The sequence below is a fragment of the Pagrus pagrus genome (genome assembly GCF_965226575.1).
Source record: "Pagrus pagrus genome assembly, chromosome: 4".
Classification (NCBI taxonomy): domain Eukaryota; kingdom Metazoa; phylum Chordata; class Actinopteri; order Spariformes; family Sparidae; genus Pagrus; species Pagrus pagrus.
Genome location: NC_140188.1, coordinates 29,206,632 through 29,230,498, shown reverse-complemented (window position 1 = coordinate 29,230,498; position 23,867 = coordinate 29,206,632). Strand labels below are relative to the sequence as shown.

The 23,867-nt window shown below is 41.0% G+C and overlaps 1 protein-coding gene across 1 annotated transcript in view; it reads left to right on the top strand.

Moving 5' to 3' along the window:
- Window positions 1–23,867, top strand: part of lrrc75a (leucine rich repeat containing 75A) — a 55,963-nt gene that overhangs the window by 21,588 nt on the left and 10,508 nt on the right. Inside the window, exon 3 of the mRNA XM_084350925.1 lies at window positions 4,575–4,687. Within this exon, the coding sequence (XP_084207051.1) occupies window positions 4,575–4,687 (113 nt within the window). The remainder of the gene's footprint in view (window positions 1–4,574; window positions 4,688–23,867) is intronic.

The window sequence follows — 23,867 nt, the reverse complement described above, 5'->3', positions numbered from 1 at the left end:
AATGTTGTTAAAATATCACTTAGAGATTGATCCCAATATTAACTTGAAAACCTTGCATCTCTAAAATGTCAATATTTCTGCAACTAGGAGATTGTATTGTTAGCTAGACATCCAGGCATATTTGAGTTTATCTAATATCTCCTTAGGAGTTAGACGACTTTCTCAGCCCTAAAAGAGAAACTGGAACTGTGAAACAACAGGAAGATATTTTGGGATTACTAGACACTGCATTAGGATAAGAAATGAAATACAAGGAATTAGTTAGTCAGTGCAAATAAAAAACAAAAACCTTTTAGGCAGCACGGTGGTGCAGTGGTTAGCTGTTGTCTCACAGCAAAAAGGCCCACGGTTGGAGACCTGCCATAATTCTCTAACTTGGATTCATCTGTAGAGAAGGGTTCGTCACCCTGCTGGGCAGAGTTTGCATGTTCTCCCCCGAGCCTGTGGAAGCTGGTTCTCCGGCTTCCTCCCACAGTCCAAAACATGAAAGTAAGGTTAATCTGTCTCTCTAAGTTGAGTAAATGTGAGTATATGTGTGTATATGTCAGCCCCTGTGATGAACTGGCGTCCCTACTACTTGCCCAATGTCAGCTGGGATCGACTCCAACCCCCCCGTAAAGGAGAAGCGGTCACAGATAATGGATGATGAAATGTTTGTTACATCTGGTTTTCTGCTATTTTACAAGTCATGTAAAGTTACTGCTCGTGGTCATATAAAAAAATAAAAGCTTTAAATATCAAAATTACATAGAACTTTTATTGTGAAGAATTTATAGGAAATTAAATGTGCATTTTACTGAACTAGTGGGGCTTTGTTATGAGCTATTCTTCAATAATACAGCGGGGAGGAAGAGTCTGACTACTAGTCACAGCCATGGATCAGCCTGCTGCTTTAAATGTCTTCTCCCTAAGACACGTGCTCTTTAGCTGCAGACACACCTTGAAGCAGGTAGCCCTGCTGTAATGGAGAAACAAATGCCAAATGCCTGGGCCAATGTGCCGAGTCAAACCGAGTCAAGCGAAGCTAGCACATGTGGAAATGCCCTTAGTTAACCAGCTGCATCTCTGTCACTGCTCTGTCTGACAGTCAGTCCAGACTGGATCACAGTTTAAACCGGAGTTTAAAGTTTTGGTGCAGCAGAATTAAATTTAATCTAGGTTTAGAGTAAAAACTAAACTGAGGCTGTATTGTAGCGGTCTCAGAGGACGTGTAGAAGTTTCTACACTGCTTCTCAGGAGGCTAAACAAGGCCAAACACTTGAGGATGAAGACATACCAGCATTACACAGTGGATAACTGGAAAAAGTCATGTTTACTTTGAATCCTAGTTTGAAATGTATGGCAGTGACAGAAGATTGTGTGTGAGGAGACGAACAGGAGAGAGCATGATATCACAGTGTTTCAAACCCACAGTGAAAATGGTGGTGGGCAGTATTCAAGTGTGGGCTATTTTAACCTCCTCCTCCACCTGCACATAATTGACTTCACCCTGATGAAGGAGAGGTACCACTCCATTCTTCAGAGACATGCTACATCCTCTGGTTTGTATCTTTGTGGAGAAGGGTTCATACTGCAGCAGGATAATGAGCACAAATAGACCTCAAAGCTTTGCAAGAACTACTTGAAGTCCAAAGAAGACCAAGGGGTACTGACTGTCATGGACTTCCCTTCACAGTCACCTGACCTCAACCCCATTGAACATTTATGGGGACACTTGAAGAGTGAGAAAGCCAGGCAGTCTGCGACACAGATCACAAGAAGCTATGTGGAAAACTGTCAAATCAAGTGACTGACATTCTTCACATCACCTGTCAGGGTCCTGAATGCTATCTGAGTCACACTAGTTTCTTATTAGGACATGGGTTAAGGACTTATCTTTGAATCTTTGAATCTTTGATTGGTTGATGCATCCACTTGCAAGTGTTTGAATATAGAAGAGTACTACTGTCTCATGTGGTCCATCCTCTGTTTTCCAGAAATGACCACAACACTGCCATCAAAGCAAAAGGGGGGCACGCCAAATACTAAGATATTCTGAAACTCATGAACATTTTTCAAAGATTCAACTTTTTGATAAAAATATTAAGATGGTATTGACCAGTGGTCTTAGACTTTTGGACCGCACTGTATATATACACATATAGAAGGAACAAAAGAGTTACAATTAGCACAGCAGGGTACTGAAACAAGAAAAGTCAAAGTATGAAAAATTATGAAACGTGTCATTTTACACAAATACAAAATGTCCTCAACTTTGTTTTTGCAGCATTTGACAAAGTTAACAGATACATTTACAAGAACATCCTCATAGTTTCTCCATGGAAATCATTATTGCATAATTTAATTTGAAAAATTAGAAATTAATTTGGCAGTCAATCGAGTGGAAGAACTCTTTGTCTGCTACCTCCTGGGCATCATTTCATTCACTATCACAATGGCTGTCTTCTAGAAAATTGTTATTCGGCTGTACTTTCCAACACTGAACCTCTCTGTTGATATCACTTCTTCCCCTCACCATCTGTTTTAGACTGGATACTGGGGACCTGCAAACCTGACTCACCACCTGAATAAATACATTTCAATATGGGTGGAAGCCTCACACACACACACACAAATACAGTTATGGTACAGTGGAGGGTTGAGGTGACACTGAAGCCAGGGGCAGAGCTACATTCTCAGCTACACTTCAGTGAGTGCAGTGGTTGTTTCATTACTTGAGGAGAACTGTTGACCCTAACCCAACCAAACTGGAAATTAAGCATCATTTTTTATAGCTATGCCTGAAAGCTAGCTCATTAGGTCTATTTCCCTAAGAGAGCAGGGAAGATGTTTGCTGCTGTACGGCCCCTGCAGAGGGTGGGACCTGGGCCCCCCTGTGGTTCTGCTTGGATTTGAGGCAGATAGCTAGAGATGGAGCGGTGCATTAGTAACTCATTAGCTGTTGTCTTAAATTGCCTCTAAATGAGTTGCCGAGGTGAATAATGTCACTGTGGGATAGTTGTATACATGCTTTTTAACCTGACATTTGTCATTTCAGTGTATGAATGTGTAAGTGAATGTAGTGTAGCACACTGGTCGGCAAATAGAGAGCAATTATGGACACAGCCGATCAATACACCATGTAGGCTTCAATACTCAATCCTTACAGTGTATGTGTGTGTGTGTGTTCTGTCCTGTCAGAAACTTGACGTTGACAGAAGGTGTGTTTGTCAGTTCTTTGCTCCAGTGGTGCTCAAATACATTAATTATATCCTTGTGTCTTTCTCCTGTCTGTTGCTGCTGTAACACTTCACTGCTCCCTCTCATTTTGAGATAATGTTGTGTCCAAAATGACATTTCTTCTTTTTTCCTCTCCTCTATGTATCTGTTGACTGTAAAGCCTTTGACTGACAGCGTCAAAATCATGCCACAAAAGCCCTTTTCAAACAGAGATTCTGCATTATCTCCACGAAGAAGGCTTGCCTTTACGCTTTCTTTGTTTGTTCACACGGAACCAAGCAGCGCAGGCACTGCGAAACCAAAAGAGGCGTGACGGTACTCATCATGCCGTTGAGATCAGTGTGTTTTTATTTAACATGTTTCCTCAGGTGTCCACCTGTTAATCTAAACATGTATCCGCCGACTGTTGATAATCATATGGATGCTGTTATAATGTGTTGTGATTGAGATCCTGACCCACCATGCACCATGGAAAGTGACAAAGTTACATTTTTTGCTCTAAATTACATCATTACATAATCATAATCTTTTATTTGATGAGTGAAGGATCTGTTTAGTCATCAGACTGTGAACACCGTCAGTCGACACACACCTGATCCGAGCATCAGAGCTGCAGCAAAACTGTCCCCCCGCTCTGCATCTGTAACTTTCACACAGATAATGTAATACCAACAAGTGAGTCGTCTGGTTTAGATATGCATATGATAGAGCAGGGAAGTGAGCTCCAATCACAAGAGGTCACTCAAGAGGCATGCTGAGACGCATTTATTGTCAGGTGTGAATTGAAAGGCTTGAAGCTGTTCACTTGTGATTGGATGGTCAAACCAAATGTGAACTGCAGAGTGGCTGTGACAGAGAAGTCACTCTACCATCAAATGACTTTTAAGCTGTTATTTTAAGGTAAAAAAAAAAAAAATGAAAGCGTTAAAAAGTGTTACAAAGCATTTCAAAATAAAAATTATAATATAAAATTATTGAATATTAGGAAAATAATTAGAAATATTTTGAAAAAGTCCCATAAACTGCTTATAAGACTGAAAATAAGAATGATTATTATTTCATAATGAGTTACGATTTTGTAATTCCTGAATTTATTTTACAAATATTTGTTCCATTTACATTTCTTATACAATTTATTCACGTGATTACTTATTTCATAACTATTTATTGATCTGTCTTCACCTTCTCCTGAGAGAAAATATTGTGCTGTTGTAAATGAAAGTACTTTTAAACAGGCAGAAATGTCTTCTTAACTTTACATAATCCTGAATCCCCCCCAGTGAAACCACCATATGGTTTTCCTCTTTGTAACCGAGCTAATAGTCTGTCTGTCTCTATCTCTTGTCATCATACAGGAGGGGGACTCTCTCGGAGCGATGGAGAAGGTTTGTCGTCAGCTGACCTACCATCTCAGCCCGCACTCTCGGTGGAGGAGACAGGGCCTGCTCAAGAGGAAACCTCAGGCCTGGTGAGTGTGTGTGTGTGTGTGTGTGTGTGTGTGTGTGTGTGTGTGTGTGTGTGTGTGTGTGTGTGTGTGTGTGTGTGTGTGTGTGTGTGTGTGTGTGTGTGTGTGTGTGTGTGTGTGTCTGACTATGGTACAGTATGTGCCTCTCAGTGTGTCACCAGTGTGTCATCATCTGCTGCTCCTTTGGACGCCAGGGAAAAATCCACTGATGTCTCTGTCTCTTTATTTTCTCACCCTCTCATGGACACAGTTGGAGTCGACTCCCGACTCAGTTTTTTCTGTCCCACCTTCTGTGTCTCTCTTTGCCTTTTTGTTCAGTCGTGATTATCAAAATATGTGTGCGTGTCATTATTGCCTGAATTGCATTTTTATTTGTATTATTTTTGGATTTCAGTGTGACTTTCAAGAACAGTCGCACAGATAAATGTTGCTTGATGAGTCTGCGAGTGCACAGTTGTTTAATTTTTATTCACTTTGCATTGCCGTAGTTAGCTTTCTCTCCACTCTTCCTCTTTGCATTGTAGCATTACATTGTAGAAACCTCATTTGAAGGCCTGCAGCCAAATGTAAATGGTGACTTAGATTGGATTTGATAAATATACAGCAGTGTGTCACAATATGCAAATCAATCATGAAAAGAAACCTTAAATAATCCCTGTGTTTCTCCAGCTCGAGTTAAATATTTAACATATACAAAACACTGCATACAACTTGTAGTCAAGATGAAGCAGTGTCTTGAAAGTGTCTCCCTGCTTAAAGGTTCAGTGTGTAGGATTTAAGGGGAATGTAATATAATATTTATTTTTATGTTTTTATTAGTCTATCATCACCTGAAAAGATTGATAGTATTTTTGTTATCTCAGAATGTACCTTTTATATCTACAGAGGGAACAGGTCCTCTTTGACAGTTTGCCATTCTGCACTGCCATATTGCTGCAGTAGCCCAGAAAGGACAAACCGAACACTGACTGTATTAGTAATCCTTACACCTTTTTCATGTTTTTGGAAGTAGTGAAGGGTGAGGCGAGGGGTGTTCGCTTGTTTGCAATCTGAAATCTCACCACCAAATGACTAGAATCACTAGACTTAATGAAATGTATTGTATTTCCTGGAATCAGGAATCACTTTGGGTTTTAATTGATGATTTTATTGGTTGGAATTAGATGTTTATGCTCTGATGGTGCATGGTACTTGATGGCATTGTATAATTGAGTTAATATGTACTGTATTATCACATGCAACATTAGCATGGTGATTATGTCACAGAACAGGTGGAACTGGAGAATCTATTTGTTTAGAGAAATAAAAGAGGAACTACATTGATTTTACTCCAAAGTGTCTTTTCAGGTGAAGAAAGTGCCTCAAGTGATGTCACTTGCGTCAGCATTGGTTGTTTGACAGTAACAAGAGGGATTGTCACATTATGGCTTTATAGGCGTCCCAATATTTAACTTCCATAAAGTTTATTGCTTCATTGGTCTGGTTTGTTAACATGTGTCTGCACACAGAGAGAAAGTATTTGTGATGATGACATGTATTGTCTGTGCAATCATTTGGCTTGCACAGCGAGTGTGTCTCTGAGCCGCCTGCTCTTCTCTGTCTGTCTGTCCGTCCGTCTGTCTGTCTGTCCGCCCATCCATCCGTCCGTACGTACGTCTGTCTGTCTGTCTGTCGCTTCGTTGCGTGACACACTAAAGGTAGAGATAGTGCCAAAGAACGCACACATGCCAGCATAGTTGAACTGGCCATCAGAAGTGGTCAGTCTTGTGCCATTGTGAGCAACCCCCTGCCCCGCAAGCCAAGATGTGAATAAAGGGAGTAACAGCATTTTGTTTTTCCACTTCAAGCACTGCACATACACCAGATTATTATTATCATCATTCCTCCTCCTGGCACAGACATGGAGATGAGGCCTTATTTTTCTACAACGACCTGACGACAATGAGACGGGCGTTAGCAGAATGTGTTTGAGTTCATTTACCAACACGTCCATGTCAATGCTGAAACAGTAGATCGTACAGCCCTAGATGCTACAGAACCTAAGTCAAGTGCAGACATGCTATAAAATGCATCCTGGTGGGAGCAGATGGAGAAAAAGAAATTGTAGCAGGATACATTTGGAGAATCAGTAGGAAATGAAAATCTCTCCTCCTCAGGTGTTAGCATGAACTCCAGGTGTCACCTCCTCCATGAAGCAGTCTGTGTGAGTGTTGAGAGAGAAAAATAAGATTGGATCCCTGCAGTCTGTTTGGGTGTTTTTCAGTGCTTTCGCAGTCAATAGAAATGATGGGCTGCTTTTGTTTGATCACACAGTGAGCTCAAACAGTTGCTGTTAAAGCAGTGTGTCACCTATATTGAAATGAAATGATCGCTGTGGGTGAAAATGAGTTTGGTAATTATCTTAAGTAATTCTGGACTGTTGGGTTGGATTAAATCAGCGGTGCGCTGCAGTCGGTACTTCAGGCTGCTGTGAACTCCAGTGATTTGCCAGAGTAGAGACAGGCCACATCAGGGCAAGACAATAGATTGAATCATCTTTTTGCATGGAACAAACACCATTAATGCCCTCCACACACACACAAACACACACACACACACACACAAACATAAACAGTCATCTCCATGCTGATTACTTCAGTCCCATTGGAAACAACAAGAAGGATGAAAATGTTTCTGTATGGCTGAAAAACTCTAAAGACATCATTCACTGACAATTGTGTGGGTTCTTGTGGCCCCTGCAGTCCCAAGTGTTGTTATGTTTTGGTCAATAACTTCTGAACACGAATTACCGCAACATTATTTTCCGATGGATTCTTTCAGATCAGATTTTTTAAAAGCCCTTTTCTTGAGGAGAGGTGGGCTCATTTCAGGCTTACCTGCCCTGGTCAGGGATTTTAATTGCATATGTAGTAATATCCAAGTAATAATTACAGCCATAATGACCTAACTTAATATATTAGTGAACTGTTTTTGTTATTTAAATCATCAGTGAAGCAGCATCCTTGTATTTTGGCAAATTGACCAAAAGAGTCATGCTACAAAGTGGATTTGATTGACACAGCTTTCTATAATCACCAAAATTGGTCATTCAATTTGCTGAATAAGACCTATAATAAATTAATTATTGAACCAAACTTCATGAATGTTTTTTGTGACAAAGTAGTCTGATTTCTACTCACTCCATCACAGAAACATGAGAGCTGCCGAAATAATTGAAACTGAAATCTGCCATGATACATGTTCTTAACAAATATTAAACACTCTAAGCATGGCCAACAGGGGGTGCACATTTTAGAAAAAATGCATGGACAGTAGCACAACTGAATATAACACATGGTATTCAACAGACATGTAAAATAGATGGGTAAGAACCAATATTTTTGGTGTCAAAGACTTGAAATCTTAACTAATTTGAGATCTGATATCATTTTAATGAGTGATGTGGTAAATTGCTTCAAGCGATGTCATTTCTCCAGCCGGCTGTTGGCAGGTGAGCGATATCGTGGGTAATGTAGGCGTCTATGGAGGAGGAATACCCAGAGTTAAAAACATGATATTTCTGATCTCTGTTTTGAAAAACTGTCCATCTTGAGTCTAACATTGTTATAGGATTGCAGCGATGAATCACTGAAGTTCTCTTTTAATGTTGGTGTCAGTTAAGGTGGATGTGGTGACCAGTTTGAATGTAGAGGTGGGAAGTAGTGAAGTACAAATACTTCGTCACTGTACTTGAGAATACTTTTACTAGCTACATTTTCACACAAATACCTGTACCTTCAACTGCTTACATTTTCAAAACAGGCTTGTCACTTTAGTTTTAATGCATTTGAGGGAATTATCTATTGTTTTTATTTTGCAAAAATAGGCGTGTTAGTGTCTCGTGTCTTTGCAGGGCTTTGCACAGAAATGGCCCATAGAAATGTCTTTTATAGGGATACTTTTTACTTATGTACTCTGAGTATATTTCAGAGCGTGTACTTTCTTACTTTCACTTGATTAAAGAAGTTGAATCAGTACTTCTACTTTTACAGGAGCAGGAGGCTTTTTCTTTAACACATGTACTTCTACTTGAGTAAAGAATGTGTACTTCTGACACCTCTGGTCAAATGTCAGTCACTTTAAACAGACAAAAGCTTGTTGCTCAAAATCAGGTGACATAATCACTGCCAGTGCCGGGAACAGACACTACTTTTCAGGTGGACGTGTGACAAACAGTCGACAGACAGGGTGACAGCGACATTCTGCATTTTTGATTTGATTTGCCAAAGATACTACCTGCTACCACATTACTGTCGTTTGGTCTTGTAATGTTGCTTTGTGGGTTGAAGTGTGAAATTTCTCTTTTATATTGAGCGTCTTTTATTTTGAGTGATATCCAGTGAAGGAAGTGAAGTGAAGGCTGCAGGGAAAGAGGAGAAGTTGGGTCTGATGAGGATGAAGAGGGAGGTTGCGTCGATCTTCCAGTCGGCCTGTGTTGGCGTGGGGTCCTGCATATCTTCCTCTGTCTTTCTCAGACTTTGTTGAGTCAGGACACAAAGGTCTAGCAGGCCTCTGGCTTGAAAGTTCTTCTCTCCGAGCATGCTTGAGTTACCAGCATGCAGCTGAGGTCTGGGTGGTGGCCGGTTTTCCAAGGGGTGAAGAGAGACTGAGAGAAAAGGAGTCTGGAGACTGGGAGGTGACGTGTGATGTCATCAGAGGTGACACTTCATTCCTCCCCTGTGTCCTTCTGAACTGTCCAACTTTCATTTAACTTAAATCTGGTTAAATCATTATCAGTGTCTCTTAGGAGGTTGAGGTTTACAGATTTGACAAGGTGATGCTCTTAGCTTTTATATGATACCAAGTATCACAGAGATTGAATAAACAAGTTATCACATATTAAGAAATGCACGATAAACATTATAAATTCAGGTTTAAAATGTCATGAGTGACAACTAATAAGCATTACATACATCCATGTATTGATACACTGCGATATTTGACGTGCACAGTGAAATGAAACAGAATTCTAATCAACACACAGTTTGTCCAGTGATTGTTCCTTCCTCTCTTGGATGAGGAGGACTGTAGTGTGAGTTAGCAGACAGGCATGTAGATCAGCATCCACACAGGCCACGGCACCCTGGAGGTCCGAGTATGTCTTTGTGAACTCTGGGCCATGTCTGACCATGTGGAATTGGTGACAGCTCAGTTTCAGTATCAGACAGGTTGGTGCTGCATCCTACAATTAACTGTCTTGTCATTTGGTCTTTGATTCTTTGATGTACTCAAGATGATGTCCCGGTGTGTTCGGAGACATTTTATGACTCTCAGGGGGCCGTCCTGAAGACATCAGGCTGACTGAGAGGTTTACTGGTCCAATCCAAATGTGCATGTGGTTAATAATCCTACAGTTGTGCCCCATGAGAACTGACAGTACATCTCACAGTTCCTGCTTTCATGTGTGTTTGGGATCATCTCCCATGTGTGACATCCTCTTTGGCTTGACGGCATCTTCATCGGGCCAACATTGTAACATTATTCAGTATTTAATATATTCTCCCACAATGACTTAATCTCCACTAAATGTTAAACACAGCTTTACCGAGCTGCCAACATCATGACTCAGATATTGGACTCATATCTGTTTGTCGAAAAATAAAGATTAAGATGGACAAACAGCAATGGAGAGATGACTAAATACTTTGCCTACCTACTATAATGAAAAAAACTCATTTTCCTGTCTTAGGCCTACAATTTGTTCGTCAGCAGTGACATATGAGCTCAAGCAGCAGAAGTCAAACAAGTTGGTGATCTTCCAGAAGACATATTGCTGTCTTCTACAAAAAGAAAACAGTATTTTGGGCTGGAAGCATTAAAATAAATCCCTCTGTTTGCTCTCACACTTCCAGATTCAGGCCTTACATCACTGACAGTGTATTGGACAGAGACGTGGGGCCTGATCAGACCCAGCTGAGCCTGGCAGCTATGCCTCTGGACCTGACTTTACCGCTGAGATCACTCTGATCAAAATCAGAAAAAAGACACTTTAAAAGTGAAAATTTGTTTCTGTTAAGGGAGCAGCAGCATTTAAATAATGTAAATCAACTGGGAGGCAATGTGTCATTGTCTATTCAAGAAGACCAATTGAGATGGTGAATCATTGAAACAAAGCAAGATTAACAAGGCTTACTGTTCATTGTTCTGCTGCTAAACAACAGCTCCTTTCAGTGCTCAACAAGTCCACTGAGTGGTCAGAAATGACGCAGCTGCACAGCTGAATGTGTGTAGCAGCCAGCAGACCTGGGCCCCTCTCTGCTTTACAACCTAAGTGTGGGCCCCCTGCAGAGAAAACTTTGAAGACAAGAAACACTCAAGAGGACTTGAGGACAAACCAGAATCATCCTCAGATATCACCATTAGATGCACTGTGTGAGCGCACTGATGGTGGATTGCTGTCTTGATGCAGCAGGAAGCGACGGCGCCATAGACCAACCTGTGAAATGATTTGATTCCGTAACTTCTTGACACTACGTCGCCATGTCACATATTCGCATAATTTATGCCTATATTCACGGTAGACGCTAAGCTGGAAGCTGAAAACACAACAGAACAGACTGAAGATAAGGTCAGTAGTGCTGGCTCAGGTGTGTGTGTTGAGCTGACCAATCAGAACAGGCTGAGTATTCAGGGGTGGGGCCTTAAAGAGACAGGAGTGTTTCAGACAGAGGGGATATACAGTGGAGAGTATGAGAAAACTGATGTGTTTTTGAGCAGAAGGTAAAGGTCAGAATCATTGTATCAGTCTGTGTTGGGTACAGTTTGCCACCCTATGTTTTCTTTAAATTATGCAAAGTGAAGTGAAACACAGATAAGACGTGTACAATCCCATTCTGCTTCACAACATGTTAACCCCAACGTGAAATAATTGCCCTCCACTTCTGCCGACCCGATTTGCTTGACCACGGCATTGTTTGCCATGGAAACTGCCTGCTCACACACACATACACACACAAATGATCATTCTCTACCTACCTGTGTTTTGTGCTTGCTGTCTCTGCACATGCCAGCCTGTCGGTTCATGTGCCACCTGCTGACTGGATGTCTGTGGCCGCTGCACTGACAGATTTGTTGGCTGCCTCCCTGTTCTCTGACAGCCAGCAGAGAGAGAGAAGATGAGCGTTGACGCTAGATGTCTGTGCCTCTCTCTTCGTCTCACCAGCAGGCACATAAGGCAGGGAGGATATCAGCCCTAATATATATTAAAATTTTAGTGTCTGCGTGGGAGGGAAGGACATGAAGAACTAAACAGTCAGAACAAGTATTGACCACTGTTCTGATATTCAGCAATTATTGGAAATGTAGAGCTGCTGGTTTCTAATCATTCTCCTGCCTTTAGGAAGACTTTTTGTACCCTTTCACACTCAATCAGTGCTGCTTTTGTTGCAAATCTTTCACAAGCATTTATTTACATCAATCAGCTCCTGAGAGCTCTGACTGTAGAGGAAGTTTGGTGTCTTTAGTTGTGGTTGATGAGGGAGTAGAAGCTTTACAAAGAATCTCTTATCCAACCCTTCCAATAAAAGAACACACTTAAACCTGCTACAGCCAACTGTTCATCGCCTCACGTCATGTAAAGCTGCACTTGAACACACTGCAAAGACTTCAGCTGACGGCCAACTAGCTCATACAATCTGTGCTGAGGCGCTGACCCTCATCCCGACCGCTCCACACTCGCCTGTAAACCCTCGAGCGCCTGCCGGAGGTCAGAGACTGAAGAAGCCAGCAGAACCACGTCATCCACAAAAAGGCAGAGACAAAATTCTGAGGTTCCCGAGCCGGACATTCACCTCACAACGGCTGTACCTTGAGATCCTGTCTACGAGTCTCACAGACAGGATTGTGGACCAGGGGCCATCCAACCATGCCGCATTAGAAATTATAGATCACACAGCATTTTAGTTTTTAATGTGGCATTGATCATTCAACCACTTAAAGAGCTTAATTACTGTCCTTTAACATTTGTTTTCTAAGAAATTACATACAATAAATGTAAATTGTATTTCCCTTTGTATCTTTGTTTCATTTGTTTTAATTCTATTCATTTAATTCACATCTTCTCTTAAAGCCCTTAATATTTCTATTTCCTGGTAAGGTTTAGACCACTACAACATTTTCTAATGACACTATCCAGTGTTGCATTGCAAATGTGTCAACTTTTGTGTTTGACATGTGCAGCACAACAGGCAGGACCACAGCTCCGGCTTCCTTCTTATTTTCTCAATCGTCCCTTTTGTCTTCATCTTGCGCCTTCATTTTTCCTGTGCTGGTGCTATCAGAGTAAGCTCCTCCTTATGTCTATAATTTCCCAGTTGATTGTGTCGTGTGGTGTCGACATGCTGCTCAGTGTGAGTCCGTATATCTCTCTTACTTGGTATCCACAGAGCAAATAGACCTGTTGTGCATGAAAGAGACAGCTTTTTATTTTATCAATAATATTCATTCACAGTTTTTGTCTCTGCAATGTTTTCAATTTCTCTTATTTCTCCTCACTTGAATTCACTGCAGAAACACGTGACGTCCCCGAAGCTCGTTTTGTCAAAATTAGATCGTTAACGTCAGCCTTGAGATATTAATGCAGAAAATAATGCAATGAGTAAGATAATGAAGTTTCAAAAACATATCTGAGTTCTTTGATTCCTTTTCTTCCTCTCGCTTTTTCTCATTTCAATCCAAATCTTTTCTCACTTTTCCATGACTCACCCTCTGCATCATTCTCTCTGACCGTCATCCTAGTTCACAAATTGTACGCTTCTGTCTTCTCTCACTGAACAGCGTCGTTACCCCGAGGCTGTTGCTGGTTTTACAATAACTCATAGCACGCTGAGGAGAACAGGGAAACAATGAAACACCCATTTCTAAAAATGTATGAGATTATGACGATGCCGTGTGAATGGGAGACAATGAAAGATGAATTTAAAAAGGTGATTCAGGTGGATTGTGCTTATGATACATATTAACGATCTGCTCTGATGGGGCTGAGAGGAAAAACACATTATGTTTTTAATTTGTGAGGTCAGGTGGTGCGGTGAGGCACACGGCTTAATCCCACCATTTCTTTCTCTCTCAACACGTCTCAAAAAGATAAAAGATACCTGAAAGCTGTGGAATGTCCATCTACAAAACATTATAGATGTTAATCCTTCCGGCATTATGAAGCACACGATCATAGAAAGTATTGTTGTAATGTCAAGAAATTCAAATGTGACCTTTTGCAGTGTGTGTCTGTAATGTAAAGCTCACTGTTGTGCCGCGGCATGGTTCTGCACAGGTCATCCACTTTGAATGCAATGGCATGAACAGATACAAAATGGACTGATGGTCTGAATTTCCATCTCCAACCTCCTCCACAATACAACAGCATCATTTGTTTTGGCCTCAATGTGACTCATGTTTATTCCCAGTGAACCAGTGACCTCTTGTAGCTGTGTGAATAATGGTATTACCCACTGAGCTCTGCTGCTGCTCGATGAGATAAAGACACTTTGTACAGGCTAACTCTTCATTGTTCTTAGTGTTTTTTGTAGATAAAGTGCCGAGTAGAGTATAGGTATTTTTGTCATATATCCAGTATAGACCCTCATACAGTTAAGATGTAATAAAGTAGCTTTTTGTTAACGTTAGCAGAGAGCAGCGCCACAGCTACCACACCCCGACGTGGAACAACTTTAGTGTTCGTTTGGTGTCGTGTTTCTGGCTACACAATTAATCTAAGTTCAATATAAAATGTAAAAATATTCTGGCTCTACAGGCTAGGGTTGGGCGGTATTATCGGGGCGTTTAAAAATAGCAACGGTGTCCCTTAAATTACCTTCATGAAAAAATTCTGCTGTGCAGTGTGCTCATGTATAGGCTTTAATAACTGCCTTCAGAGAGTATGTCCAGCAGTACCACCGCTGTTTGTGTGTTTGAAGATGCTTTTAAAGTGATGACAGTAACAATAACCAACAATTTTGTAAATAATGTAATTTGCCAAATAAGGGACCTGTCAAAAAAGAACATTTAGAAGCCTCCTCACATGCACGCACGCACGCCATGTGACAGCCTCTCCACAGAAGGGAGAATTTCCCGCTTGTCCCCCAGTGCTTAGTGGTGGTGCTAATACTGGGGACAGTGAACACACCGCCCTCGTTGGCTGTCGCATATCCCTGCTGACCAACTGGATGCTGCTCTGGGGTTGTAGGTTACTTCTCCTCTGGATCCGTTTTTCACTGCAGTGTCTCTTGACTAGAGAGAGCGAACATTTGCCACCACAGCATTAGCCCGGTGGCAAATTGCCAAAACCGTGTCTTTCTAGCTCGGTGTGTATGGAGAGGCAGCCCTCTCTGCAGACACTCTACCTGTTCACTCTGCATAGCCCAGTGACAAAGCTGTGAGCCAAGGAGGTTGGTGTGTCCAACATTGGAAATTACAGCTGGCAATCCACTTGAACACAAGTGAGTTGATGCCCTCAAAAATGCGACTGCTGAGTTTGGCAGCATTTTGGGTTCTGACCAAATGGCAATGGGGAGCCAGCAAGTCACAGCAAGAAGTGTGCAAGTCGAAGGTGACAGCCAGAGATGGTAACCCAGCAAATAATTCAACGTTCGTGGAATGTTCCTTTAAAGTTGCCTGAAGGGTTGGGGAACTTTCCCTGGACCCCCTCAGCAAACGTTCCCCGACGATCTCGGGTTTAGCCTAACTGAGACGTAATGTTAGTGCACCGAGCAGCAACATCATTCTTTTCATTTCCTCTCCCCACATATCACAAACAACAACAACTCTTGCCCTACAGCAACTCTGAGAAGACACGCCTCTTAATTGTGCTCTCTGGTGGGGAGCCTTTTAAATCACAATGTTACGATGGTCAGGGATTAGAAGTCCATGGCTGTCAGCCATTGGCAATGGACGATTACATCGTTCATTGGCCCAACCCTACCTCCAAGCCCTCGAGCCAATGCCTAAGTGCCATCATTCCAACAGTATATGAGATGAATTTGTCTGGTACAATTTTGCATCTGGGTCAAGTTAGCTAATAGTGCAGGTTGCGTTATGAGCATCTGATTCTTATTTGTCATTTGAGTCAGAGTTAGTATTGAAAATACGGATTATGTCAGGATCAACATATGATAAAGAGAACAGAGTCTAAACCAGAAGCGGAAGAGCTGCTGATTATGTTGCAGATCAGCCCTCAAACTAATTAAAACAAAAGATTGATATATTTTGTATCATGATTTTAATTATCAACATTTTTATTCTAATTCACAAGAATGAACAAACAAACGTATACAAATCTTACACTGGCTCCCAGTGTCTTCTGTCATCCAAAGAAGCTCAACCAATAAATGCTTTAAATGACTCACCTGGATCTCTGCAGGTTTGTGGTGCAGCTTCTTGGAAAAGTACACCAGCAAGAAATACTGATGTGGGTCACCTGGTAAAGAGGGACAATAAGACATGATGCTGTTTCATCAGGAGATGATGCAACACAAGTGCTGTCAAACCAGTGTCATGGAAAACAAGATGTCTGGATTTTCTTCCACCTTAACACTTGAACAGCTGATTTCCCCAGCTCCTCATCTAGATGGAGTTGGACTAATCAGTGTAATCAGATGTTCTAGTGATTGCTTTGAATGTGACTTTGCATAAATACATCTCTTGATGGCATACGATTAGATAAAACTACTGAACAAGATGACTGCAGCAGTGTCAGTGGTGTCTCTTCAAAATATGTCACAGAGACAGAGGGTAATCCTGCATAAGATGTTCCTCCTGCACATCTCTTGTAGTTTAACAGTAACAGGCAGACATAAAGCTCATTAGTGTTCTTGTGCTGCCTTTGTAAACCTTGTTGCACAGGAGGAGAGCTGTAGGAAGTGTTTTCTCATCTTCACCTTCAGAACCGGAGAGGAGAGAGGAGGCAGAAGGAGACCTGCTGTCTTCAGTGTGCACACATACCAGCTGACTGGGTGATAAATGATCTCTGGGGGAAACAGAAAGACATGCTGGCAGGTAGAGGAGAAATAAGGACTGAAGTTGAAGCCATACATGGGACGCACATTGTAATAAGACCATATTCTTTAATTAGATGAGTTATCTTAAAAGCCCCGTGTAATAAGAGTCACTTTCACCTGGATTCACCTCGTGAGTCTGTTTCAGGAAACGAGTGGGTGGTTTCAGTTCTTTCACAGGAAGAGATCAGGCAGAGAGAGAGGGTGTGCACGATGTGGATTTGAGGTTGTATATGGAGGGATAATATAGAGAGATACAGAGAGAATGATCCAGGGATGGAGGTGAAATACAGTTAATCCTCATGGTGACGTGCTGAAAACGATCTGTGACAAAAGTGGCTTTTTCAGAGATGTAATATGAAATCCAGGCTCTGAAGAAATCCCTGTATCTTAATACGGACTGCATTTACAGCAGTAAGTGGGGGAGTAGCTTATGACTCATACGATATTATTTCATCAATGTGATAATTAGAGGTTTGTGGGTCAGCAGACTACAAGCATGGGCCCAAATGATTGTTTTTGGTTCGTAATAGATTTCTGAAAATTCAATCTCACCTATAATAGTTTCATACTCAGTTAAGTCATAATCTGTTCATGCCCAAGAAAGGAAAGGAGAAAACTGACAAGTTCAACTACAATGGCAGGCAGTAGAGCGCATTCCTTCACCTAGGCCCAGCAGTCCCCTTTAATACAGTCAAAGCCCAATCCCATATCAAACTCAGTAGCCCTGTATCACTCAATGGTAAATCACCCATTACTGCTTAACCATAATTTAAGATCACCAGATCTGGGATCCACATCAAATTGTACTCACTCATAGATACCAGCCACATCAAGAATGTCAACATATGTTAAAGAAAGTTAGAGAAAATTCCTGGGTCCATCCCTTTTGCTGGATCCACATCAAAGCTAATTGGGTCTATTCTGGGCAGAGATGCGTTCCCAAATTTCGTGGAATTCCGTTCAGTAGTTTTTGTGTAATCCTGTTGTTAAACCATCCAACTTACCAAAAACTGGTGAAAACATAACCTCCTTGGCGGAGCTAAATAAAGCTGCAGGGTTTGTGAAATTGGGCCATATTTCTAAGTAACCAACATATTTGATAACCCATCAGCTAACGTTAGCATTCAATCACTTCCTAACTAATTACCATTTGATGACATCCTTTTTTTGTTGTTGTTGTTTTGTTTTAATTATTATTAGTTGTTAATTTTTAAAGTTTTTTTGTGATTCTCTGTGTATGTGTATTCTAAGCATCAGCAATTGTTTAGTTTTCACTGTATTTGGTTGAAATGTATCCTTAACAGCCAAGAGACCCTGAGGAAACTTGGCAACGTGTATTCATTTAAATAGTTGTTGCTGAATGGTTAGAGTCATCAAATTAGTAACAGGAAGTCATTTCTTACCAGAACGCCAAATCAATCATTTTCAAAAAATTCATATCTCCACTAGTTTTCACTTTCTTGCAACCAAATGAATATAGTTATTTGGTATAAGAGTTTTTGAGTGTATAAACAGGTACGTGATAGCAAATGTGTAAGATACAAGGGGCACTAGCTCAAATCTTGCGTAGGGCACCAAATTGGTCAGGGTTGGCTCCGGCAACTATATTAGACAACATATTTCCCCCATTAGTCTCTCGGCACTGGTTTCCTGTAAAATCCAGAATAGTATTGAAAATCTTTCTCCTCACATACAAAGCCCTAAATGGCCAGGGACCGGCATATCTTAAAGGGAAAATGTTGGGTGTCTGTAAATAGATTAGTCAAGGAGTATGTTCTAAACCTGCTCAATTCAGAAAGTGTCATGAGATGACTTTTGTTGTGAATTAGCGCTATACTAATAAAGATTGACTGATTGATTGATTGAAGCTGAAAACTTGACAGAGGTGACTGGAGACTTACTCAGGCGTGTGAGCTGACCAATCAGAGCAGACGGGGTATTTGGGAGGGGGGCTTAAAGAGACAGGAGCTAAAACAGAGGCTCTCAGACAGAGGGAGAATACAGTGCTGATGTATGAGAAAACGTTATTTTAGCATTAGAGCATGTAAATCTATTCTAGTAGTAAACCACAATATAATTATGAACCTGAAAATGAGCATACAGTAATATGTCTCCCTTAAATCTGCTACTGTTGTCACTTTAAATTGCAAATGGGCCGCTCTAGATTGGAAAGTGTGACAGGCAGAGCCACAGTAACAAACTGTTGAACTTTATTTGCGCAGAAAAAATATGAGTGTAAAAAGTCACAGTTTATATCAGTGTCATCACTCCAATGACAGCTCTCGACCAGCCCTCCACCCCATCATCCCGCTGGTTCTCGTCCAGACGGGGATGGATGACCTCAGTTTGGAGCAGGGGTGTGTTTCTCTCTCTGTAGCGTGGGAGTCTGGTCCGAAGCCAAATACATCATGAGCTCTCTCAGGGTCTCATCTGCTTTTCATTGGCACACTACTAGTCTTCCCTTTTTTGTCTAATGCTTCAGACTGAGGCGGACAGAGTGTTGTTGGACAGAACTGGTAGATTGTCTGAGTAAAGAGAGGGGGAAGGGGTGAAGCATGGGAAAGAGGTCAAGAAACATTTCCCCATATACTGTATAACACATAACACAAAGTTTGAAGACAGCCTGCAGGTGTAGGATAGGTCCATGGGAGGAGAATATGAGCTGTAACGATAAGATCAGTGGTCTCAAACGATGTGTAATGGAGAGATGAGGGCATGGCTGGGCCAGCTGTGTTAACTAATTAGCATGCTTACAGTCAGTGAGGAGGAAATGGGCTGCTGCATTGAGCTGGGTTGGTGCACAAACCTCCAGGGCCTCTGTGGGAAGTGGTTTTAGACTACTTACCCAGACAGTGACGGGGGGCCTCATTAGCCTGAAGGTGGCAAAACCTTTACTGTCATGTCAAAAGTAAAAGCCTCTGTTATGTTACTGTCCGAGAACAGCTATCTGTTTATTTTATTTGTACTGGACTATGTACAATTTAACATGTTAGCTAAAGTGGAACTGGTTAGTTTGTTCTATATTTTTCTTATTGTTAACAAATCTCATTAAAAACAGCAAAACCGACAATCAACATAGCATTTTCTTTGCCCCTATATATAAAGATATATATATAAAGATATATATACATAAGATGTCTGACTTTCGCTTAGACTTTCCATAGGATTACAGATAGCTGTTCTCATACAGTTTAAGTAAAAGACCAAAGCTGAAAGGAGGGTGAACATTGGACTTAGAGGCATGACTCTAAATGCATGTTAAGGTTGCACCATATCTAATGGATGTTTACACCAGCAACTGATTTCAACCACATTCTCCATATCAAATTTATGATGGTGACAATACATCAAGGGTTATTTGCTGTGTGTTTCGGTCCATGTAATGCTAATTTCCAATGTTCAGCACATCCTGATGTTATCAACAAGAGCAGTTGCAGCAGCTTACATATCCACATTTTCCACAGGTGAAGTGTTTAGGTAGTGTTGGTGACAGTGATGCTGGGGGGAGGGACTGCAGTGGAGCAAGCCAACCTGAAACCTTGCTACAGCTTTGTTTATGTAATATGCAACAAAAATAGAAATAGTACACAGAGCAAGCTTACCACTGCAGCATAAACAATACGCTTTGCAGCAGCCTCAGATATATAATTTGAGGTGTTTACTTCACTTAAATTTCCATAAATATGGATCTTTGTTTACTGACCTGATCATAAAGTGCTGTAGGACCGAGTTTTGTTTTGGTTACATCTGAACTTGAGATGGAACCAGAAAAGAAAGTGCATGTTGATGTCCCCTGAGATCAGACTGTGTTGTTTATCAGTGACCTCTTTAAAGCCCGTCAGAGAACAAGGGTCGTGAAAGCGATGTGAAAAGGACAAAAACCAGATGACAGCTGTCCAGACGTTTAACATGTCATCGGTCATGTGTGGGCTGAAAAAATGGAGCTGCACAGTGTTGAAGAAAATACTGCCAGCATCTTTTGTGTTGTAGAGTCTAAATGAAGCAGATGTAGCTGCAACGTGGGCAGATTCAATAAAACCATTCCAACATGCCACATGTGTCACAGTCACTTGGAGTAGTACGTCCCTTTGTAAACTCAAGCTGTGTCTCAGTGTTTTGTGGATGAACCTGTGGATGAAACAGTTTTTTAGTTTTGATGTTACAGGTCTTGTATGAAGTTAGAGGCAGTGTGGTGGTCCAAAAGTCTGTAATGTCACCGCTTGTTGGAACATTAACTACAAATAAAAAAGGGAAATGACAAACATCTGTCCTAAAAGTACAAATATGCTGCTTATCGTTACATCTCTGGTCCTGGGGAACCAGGACAGAGCAAGCTGTGACTCCCCACTCTTCCCGCTCCCAAGTGAGGCCAGCAGCACAGTTAGAATGAAGGTTCAGTGCCGTTTATTGACTTCAGATGTGAGCAGTGCCCAAAACAACAAACATGTTCTAAGCAGCCATAAACTTCCCTTGCGAAGAATAACAAACTGTAAATAAATGACCAATAACTAACCTAATCTCCTAACCAATAAATAAGCAAGGCAAACAAAAAGAGCTTCTCACTCCTGCTGACTGCTCCTACTTGTAGTTACAGGTTAATATTTACAATTAACAATATCCACTTAACAGGATCACAGATACACCAGTCTGTCAAATTCACTACTTTATCAAACTTTCTTCAATTTTATCAACAGACTCTAACACACACACACACAAGCATACACGTTGATATTTTATAATTAATGTACACCTTTCCAATTGTATTGTGAAGCACTATCAAACAGTAATGTTAGCTAGGAAGTGGTTTGATGCTAACTGTTGTTTAATGTTAGCAAATGGGCTCTCACATTTGTTGTTTTACCTTGAAACATAGCCTGATGTCCCTCCAGATTTTCACCATCCATTGTGTTTTCAGTTGCTGATGATTCAGGTAGCAGCAAAATGATAGCAATTTGTCAGATCCCCTAAGTTAACAGGATTTAACTTAGACGAAGGACATTTGAGCTTCCCACCCTGAATGTGATGTCAGAGGAAAATGGCCATTGTATGAATATTGTCTATGGTACATTGATCTCTGAAAGGATGAGAGTTTAGGTTAGCCAACAGGCATGGGCATGCACACACATAATTGCATGCATAGCCACTGGAGTCAGTCAGAGTCAGTCAGTGAAGATAGGCTACATAAGGCAGAGGCAGATATTAGGTATGTGGTCTGTCAAAGTAGAAAAATAGGCTACTGTCCATCCACTTTTTTTATTGCTGCGCTCTTGGTAGGTAAACAAAGTGACAAGCTATTTAAAGAGAAAGAACAAAAAGTAACACTAGAAGTAACAGATTGTCAGATATCTTTCCATTTCATGGAGGACCATGGCAATATGAATATTATAAATAATGAAGAAAATATTTGTTTGTCTTAGTTCAAGTTATGTTGATAATCAGCAGGGATAATGTTTACCACCGACCATCGTAGTTTAGTGTGTAAATGTGCTAACATTAGTTAATTAGCACCAGAAAAGCTGAGGTTGCTGGGAATGTCTTTAGTTTTGCTGTCATGATCCAAAATATTGGACAGTTTACCTGATGAGGAAAAGTCTATGATCACCAACATCATTAGGAGTCATCCTCTAGGGACCATGAATTTTTGTACAATATGTAAAGTCAGTCCATCCAGTCGTTGTTGACATATTTCAGGAACAAAGTAGTGGGCCAATGCCACTATGTGGCTTAAAATGAACATAATTAATATCTGTGTCCCAGTCCCAAATGATGTTGTTGGTTGGTAGGTTGGTAGATTGACAGCCAGTTGCCAGTTTTGCCCCCAAAAATCAAACTAAAAATGTATTGCAGTGACAGCTCACTCTTTGTAACCCGGTGGGAGAGTGAGTAAAATATTTTTGGAAGACTAAATTTGACCCACGTTCACTGATTTGCTTTTGGCTACTCTGGCCTAGATTCCTCTGAAGTCTCTCTGGTATGTGAATAGATAAATATATTCAGCTGTTAACTGAGGACAATAGTTTGAGCCCACAGTCTATACCACTGCCACTTGTTCCCAGTGAACCTCCGACAGCTGGTTAATCTTAAATGAAATATCCTCCTTTGTGCGCTTCTCCAAACCTCATCCTCATGTGTGGTATCTGTGAGTGATAATTGATGTTTGACCTCATGTCCAGTGTGTACTTCTATGTTTTCATTTGTAAGTTCAAAGAATTGAACATCCGATCTCAGTTTTTCTTTCTTTGTGGACCGCACCCCGGTCAGCCCTTTTTGTCGGTTCACTTAATTCTCTGCCAAATCCAGGCGCCCCACTGGGTTTATTTTTAGCTTGGACCATGTGCTTGGAGGGTATAGCTTAAAGTGTTTTGTTACTCAACAGTCATTTTTCATCCCATTTAACTTTGTTTTCTTTAGCCCTAAATCCCTCCAGTGTCTGTGTGTGTGTATGTGTTCAGCTGCAGTGTTTTTGTAGTCAAGTGTGCTGTTTATGTAGTTTCCATTAGCTGCCAAGGTACAATGCTTTCCGTGCACATTACCTCATGCAGGGTGGACTTTTTGTCTAGCTCCACAGTAGAGTTCACCACAGATGTGTCTGCCGTTGCGTTTGGATTTAGGCTTGAAGTTGCTGACATACCTGAAGTTTTCACCTAAAATGGAAGAAGAATAGACATTTTGAGCTTGTTTGCTTTCTTGCCAAGAGTTAGATGAAAAGAATACACAAAAAATACTGCCTTCATATTTGATCAAAATATAAATTAAATTGGACCATGTCATAATGAATTGGAAGGGCTGGAAAGGTTCCAATGAATTTAATAAAAACTCAAAATCCACTGATTTGTCCCTTCTGAAGCTTTCAACCATACCACATTGTCTTCATCAGCAGATGCTCAGCTATCCTGGAGATGGTTCTGTTGACATCAGTAGCTGTTATAAGTTCATCTGTGGCACTTTTATGACTTCCTATTCATGTTGGTTTAACGTTGAGTTGTGGTTGTTTTGTTAAGAGCAAGAATTGACTGATTAAATAATCAGCAAATAAATTCCAGAAAGAAATTAAAAAAAACAACATATTGCAGCAGTAGGGTTCACTGTAATAAATACAAATGTATATGCATCAGCTGTCAGTTAAATCACACAGGTACAATGTGTATACA